Source organism: Primulina eburnea, chromosome 9 (genome assembly GCF_022965805.1).
Source record: "Primulina eburnea isolate SZY01 chromosome 9, ASM2296580v1, whole genome shotgun sequence".
Taxonomy (NCBI): domain Eukaryota; kingdom Viridiplantae; phylum Streptophyta; class Magnoliopsida; order Lamiales; family Gesneriaceae; genus Primulina; species Primulina eburnea.
The window spans coordinates 12687346-12694397 of record NC_133109.1 but is presented as its reverse complement, the minus strand read 5'-3'; the positions used below and the strand labels follow the sequence as shown (position 1 = coordinate 12694397).

Sequence of the window (7052 nt, the reverse complement as noted above, 5' to 3'; positions counted from 1 at the left end):
ATTTAATATACAAAATTTAAGTAATATGTACCACAAACTGGTTCTTGTATAAATACAAAATAAAACATAAATTATTTCAAATGAAGAAAAAAAACACCATCTGCTATAGTATACTGACATATGTGAGCATATAGCTAATATTTCTAATAATATCCTCACAGGTTTCTCATTAAGAATGTGTAATGTTGTGATTGTGTGTAATAGAATTTTAGTTGTCTATGTATAATATTAATTTTTCAACACAATAATTAGATAAATATTCAAAACACATAATGATAATAATAACATTTATTTCAAACACATAATAACAAAAGCTATTCAAAAAGTCTTCAAACATAACAAAATAATTTTCAACTTTCAAGTGACAATCAAGCTCCGCTTCTATCTTCTGACTTCTTCATTGTCCTACATTTGTTTGTAGAAGCCAAACCTTTAAATAACATTTAAAAAATTAAAATAGGAAAGGGTGAAAATTTTCAAAAATTATGAATTTATAAAATTTAACTTACTTTTCAATACTAGGTATCATAGCATTGTTAGAATCATCAAGAATCCGTTGAAGCATTGTTTGATCCAGCATCCTCATTTATGAAAAAATTCATAAATTTTCAGTCAAATCATCCAACCTCACCTCGGTAGTTTCTACAAAAATAAAATATTAGTAAAACAGGTAACTTTAAAATGAAATTAACAAGAAGAATCACTAACCTTTCTGTCCAACTAACCAATCTCTACAACAAACCAACACCTCAACAACATCAGGTTTCATTGCACTACGATATTGGTCAAGTATCCTACCACCCGTGCTAAAAGCTGATTCAGAAGCAACTGTAGAAATTGGAACACTCAAAATATCTCTGGCCATTTGTGCAAGTTCAGGATACCTAAATTGGTAAGCTTTCCAAAATGCAAGAACATCACAATTTGAAGATCTGTCAATTTTCGGCTCATCCAAATAAAGATCTAATTGACTCTTTTGAGCTCTATCATTTAATTCTGTTCTTTGAAATGTGTCAAATTCCTACATCATAAATTAAACGTATTGGTAACGAAAAGTAAAAAATAGTGAGAAAAATAAAAAACTATCGTAAATACCTTCAAAACATCCATGCATCCACTGTTTGAATTTAGAGGAAGAGAAGCATTATCATCAACGCCACTGTGAGAACTCGTAGATGTGTTGCTACTACTTGATTTAGAAGCAAGGCCCATATATTCCTCAAACAAAGACACTAATTTATACTTCACCAGACTTAATTCGTTACTACCATATCCGTATAACTTGTTGTAACAAAACTCAACAAACTGCATCTTGAACCTCGGATCAACTATCACAGCAATGGACAACAAAATGTTATATTCTTTCCAGTACTTGTCAAATTTCTGAAACATCCGATTGGCCATTGATCTCATGAAATCATCAGAGCTTTGCAAGGCTTGACTTAATGTCAATTGAACCGTAAAGACACGAGGAAAATAAAAGTTGGCAGTAGGATATTTCACCCCACAAAACAAAGTTGTTGTCTCATAGAAAACCTCAAGAAATTTGCATATTTTTTCAGCTTGAACCCACTCGTCAACCAATGGACAATGTGTGAAATTAGTATCAGTCAATTTCAAATGATTAAAAGCACGTCGATAACATATGGCACTAGAAAGCATCAAATACGTAGAATTCCATCTAGTAGGAACATCTTGCCTTAGTGATTTCTTAGGATCCAGCGAAGTTTGGGTAACAGATTCTACAAACTTTTTCTTTCTCACTTGACTGCCTTTTACATACTTCACACATTCACAAATCTTATCAACGGAATGATCAATTATTTTCAAACCTTCTTGGACAATTAAATTGAGAATGTGTGCACAACAAAGAACATGCAAAAACTCGCCACCATTCATTAATGAACAATTTAAACTAAGATGATCCCTTAAAAGGCCAACAAACACATCATTTGCAGCGCATTGTCCAACGTAATTGTGAAAACCTTTCTTTGAATTCCCCAAGCATTGAATAAGCTATTGATTTTATCACACAATGCAATACCATAGTGAGGTGGAGGCATGTAAGAGAAGTTGATAATCCTTTTTTGCAAAACCCAATTAGAATCAATGAAATGCGCTGTCAAACATACATAGCCATAAGTGGCAATAGAAGTCCACAAATCAGAAGTGAAACAAATATTTCCAGGGCATGAACGTATTTCTTGAGCTAGTCTATTGTATTCATTTTTATGCATCTTGAGAATATCAGTCCTTGCGGTGTTTCTAGTGAAATGATTGACTTGAGGTTCCAAATATGTAAAAATTGATCTAATTGCCTCATATTCCACAAACTGAAACGGTAAATCATGTCTCACAATTGCTAATATTAGCAACTCTCTAAATCTTTCTTGGCTGAACTTTTGTGACCTTATGGCAAGACTTGTATCGCCTTGTTCTAACAAAGCCTGAGCAATATCACCAGTTCTCTGTCTAGGATACTGTTTGAGAATATGGCGTTGGAGATTACCTGTCCCCATGCTACTGTCTGCTTTGTACGTAGTCCCACATGCTTTACATTTGCAACGCTTTTCTTCTCCTTCTACTTCTGGAAGCATCTCAAAATATTGCCACCATTGTGATTTTAAAGGCCTCTTTCATTTAACACTTCCGGAGGCCCGACCTTGCAAGTTAGTACATGTTTCTTCGTCAATATCTAAATCCAACACATGTACACCCTCCACACTATCCTCCTCGTGAACAAGACCATTTGGTTCTGAACTCATTCTAACAATTAAAAGGCATAACAGTATTATTAGGTACAAGCAAAAAATTAACAATTCCTTCAAAACAAGTCACAACATGAGAAAAATAAACAAGGCACTGATGTAAATACGTGGGGTATAAATCATAGGAGGAAGCCAATGCACAATTGCAGCTAAATTAAAGCATCGTGGACCATGCTCAATCATGTTCATTAGTTTTAGATTACTCCATTTTTAGCATAAAGTTTCTGGTTTGTATAATATTATTTTTAATATACTTTTTATATTGTCATATTAATTTAACACGTTGTGGACTAAAATTAATACTCAAATTCAGGACAAGTGTAATAATGAATCTTCCTTGGAGCCCTGGCCGCTTTAGGAAAGAGTTAAGAGCTTAGGAATCAAAAATCAAAACATGCTTTGGAACTCCAAAAACCGGAAGACCTCAAACCCCCTCACCCACAACACTATTCATCAATAAATCAAGAAAAACACCAAGCCTAAACTCGTTGAGCTACAAAAAAAAACTCACATTCACAATGGTGTTCTCAGCTATATTTTTCCCAGAAATTAAAGATATCAAGATAAGGGAATTAGCCAATTAGGAAAGGATAGCCATCACATCCGAAGCCCGTAGTGCTATGTAGTCGGAACCATCACTACCCTTGAAATCATTACTGGCATATTTGGAGTACAAAAATGAATTTCCCGGACTAATTAAACACTTATTTTCCATAGAAACGATTTTTGCTCATTTTGTATGAAAACTTGAAACAATAATTGAGATGATTGAGAGAAGGTCTGAGAAAGTGGTCTGTAACTCTGTATCTTAAATATTTGGCTAAATATTTAACAAAACTCACTTCGTTCACCTGGATGGCTGGAAGAGAAGCAGATTAGCCGTGAAGGGTTTCACTTGGACTCTTGAGTGAGAAGCGGAGAAAGATACATCATACGCCTAACGCCTGGAGGCTGGAGTGCTGGACGAGATGTCGAGATAGAAATGAGAAGTCAACAAGGGTTCATCTTTAGATACAGTAGAGAATTAATGGGTTGGGCTTTATTTTAGTTTAAAAAGGAAGAAACCATGGGCCTAGAAATTAGTTGTGTAAATTCACCAAATTGTAAAACTTTATTTTTTTTTATAAAAAAACATGATGGGTCGGGTGGGTTCGGGTCACTGGGTGACCTGATATTTTTTTCAGGTCAACCCGGGTCAACTCGAACCCACCCGGGAAATTTTTTTTTCCGGGTTTGCATTCGGGTCCGACCCGTTTCGACCCGAACCCGAAAAGCATAAACCCAAACCCGATATTTTTCGTGTCGTCCCGTGTCGGTTTAGCGTGTCGGGTTCATTTTTGACACCCCTATCATGGGGTCACCCAACTTCCCAGGGGGTCATCCATCCCAAAATTTCCCCAAGTCAAGCACGTTAAATATATATTTAAGTTTAAATATAAATTTCCATAATTTTATAAAGCTTAAAATTAGGTGTTTCAATTAATTCGTTAATTAGCGTTTTGTGCGGTGATTAAATCCCGAATAAATCCAAAACTCTTTATTTTGATTCCAAATTTTAAACATAGCATTTTTATGATTTATTCTACCCATCCAAGTCATGAGCGACACCCGTAGACCCATGGATTCAATTTTTGTTCTTTAATTTTCGAAATTGACACCCTAACGAACCACCCGAGCCATCTCCCAATTTACTCGAGCCACGCCCGAGCCACCTCGAGCCAAACCCGAGCCAACCTACCTAGGAACCCTCCTTACCATCCCTGACCCTTGGAACTAGCCCCTAACTCGCTCAAACACCCCTGGAACGAGACCCAACATTCTGTGCGTGACTCTTCCTAGTTGCTGTTGAAACCTCATGCTCAAAGACTCCTAGTGACACTAGTACACCTCCAGGCGAGCCACCCCCGAGCCCACCTAAACCTAACCTTCCATGGACCGCGCACAGACTCGACCTAGAGCAGCCCTAGGACCCAGCAGCGAAGCCCCTGAACCAGAAGCACAAACCTACGCGTCCCTTGCTGTCATCCTCACGGTTTGCACTCTTGGTTCGACCCAACAGCGACCCAGCCGCCCCAACCCTTAGCTCGACCACTGCCCATGACCCTTGGACCCTGATGAACCACCTAGCTCGCCCCCATACGGAGCTGTGAGCCCCTCTTCTCTCCCGAACAGATTCTGTGCATGAATATGGGAGGAGTCCCACTTCGGGTGGGCTCTTTCCCCACTCCTAGAACTTGAACCCTAGCCACCCTAGGACCCAACCCAGCCCTATACCGAGACCACCCCTGACCTTGGACGAGCCCTGGTCGAGCCCCACCAACTCATGCAAAGAAACAAGCCATAGCATCTTGTACAAGCCAACCCTACTCACATACGGTTCCTACTTCTGATATTCACGTTAGCAGCTTTTTGGGGTGTTTTGTGACTCTCTAAAACATGTAAAAATATCCCTTAACCCTCTCCTAATCATGGCAGCCCCCTTTTAACATATTAAACATGTTTTTGAATCAATTAATAAGCTCTAGAATTCATGATGAAGCACAAAAACGAAAATAATAAAAGTGCATCTTGTTTTACCATACTTTTCAAATAATGTTTTTAGGTTGGTAAAACGTTTGATGATTTTATGATTCAAAATATTTTCCCTTGGATTTTTAAAAGTTAGTTGGATGTTTATTTTTAAAAATGGTGACAATATTTTTTAAAATATTTATATATATGTATATTCTGAATTATGGAGATTAAGGAGAGAAAAAAATTTCTAGCACGTTTTAAAAAAACGAATAAGCAGACGTTACAGTTGGTATCAGAGCCGACCTCTCTTAGTATGGTGTGGTTCGAGGACGAACCAAGCAGAAGCTGGTGGGTATGTGAGGCCCGGGGCCGATCGCCGGTGCCATGAGGTTGCACAGACAATGAGCGGCTCCTGGCAGTCTTCTAGGTGGAGGGAATATGAATGAACTAATCCCACACCGGAATGAGAGGGATTCCAAGACTGTTCAATGTAATGGACTTTACAGTTGAGGAGGGCTTAAAAGATTTGATTGGTACTACTCATATCAAGAAGGTGCATTTTCTTTTCGGTAGCTCATCACATAAGAACTCCAAAGTTAAGCGTGCTTGACTTGGTGCAATTTTGTGATGGGTGACCCACTGGGAAGTTTCCTTGGTGCGGTGAGTGAGGAAATAAACACGCTGGAAAGAATCGTCTTGATACAGTGAGGAGAGTCGTCGAATCTGGGGCGTTACACGGACGCTAACTCCTTTTCTTAAATCATCATTCGGATTAGATGGATCAATTAAATTAGCTAGGTCGATTTTTTTTTTTAAAAATGTGTACAAAATATTACAACAAGTTATGCTCCATCTTATTCAATTTACAAGATCAAGTTCAATATCTACAATATGATCAAGATACAAAATTTGTTCAAACTAAAATCATAATAAACTAATGTTTATCAACCACATATCCAGTGTTGAAAAACCAGTTCTACATCTAAGCCTGGATCACCACTCTAATCTCGATCTTTCATCCTCTTCTCGACTCTGATCATGTCTCACCTGTTGTCATGCACACATACAAACACAAAAACAGCTGGATAACTCCGGTGAGAAATATATTTCCCAGTATAAACAACGTATACATGCATTTCATATAATTATATACAAAAACATAAAACATGCGTCAAACAACATGTATCATAATCCAGAATCTAGGAAAACATGAATCGATACAAGACTTTAAATCAAACTCTTTAACTCTTAATCTTTGACTCGACTCTTATCTAGGGATCACGGTTTGAATAAGAACGTAACAAATCTCCCACCTACTCTCCCATTCGAGGTGGTGGTACGTCACTATTCCTGGACTTCGGCACACTATATCGAGTATCTACAATAGGAGTCGATCTTCTCCTAAGCGCATCAATATAAACCAAACATCCAGTGACTTGGCACCTCTACCAAAGACTCATTCAAGATGTCTATCTCATAATATATGCTTTTCTATAACTCAATAGATTAAGCATATTAATCTCAAGAATTTCAAACACATCAAAGCATTAACAATTTAGTATGTGGTTTTGGGAAAATCAAGTCGTATCTTACTCGAGTTATCTATCCTGGTTTAACATTGATTTATACCTTTCTTTTCTCGGTTTCTGGTTTGATGCAACCAATCTCAATCTTGCGTTGCTCGTTTTTCTATCGATTTCGAAGTTGAATTCTCGAGTTCGAAGCTTTCAATATCAAATCTGGAATGACATATTCGAGAGGCATAACATC

The 7052-nt window shown here is 37.5% G+C and overlaps 1 protein-coding gene across 1 annotated transcript; it reads right to left on the bottom strand.

Annotated features, from left to right (window-relative positions):
• Positions 1-293: 293 nt before the first annotated feature.
• Positions 294-1899, bottom strand: LOC140840731 (zinc finger BED domain-containing protein RICESLEEPER 2-like). The gene is made up of 4 exons (XM_073207903.1): positions 1096-1899; positions 709-1021; positions 510-642; positions 294-430 (listed from the first exon to the last, which is right to left on the bottom strand). The coding sequence occupies exons 1-3, from the start codon at positions 1897-1899 to the stop codon at positions 599-601; spliced, it is 1161 nt and encodes a 386-aa protein (XP_073064004.1). The 3' UTR covers positions 294-430; positions 510-598.
• Positions 1900-7052: the final 5153 nt, after the last annotated feature.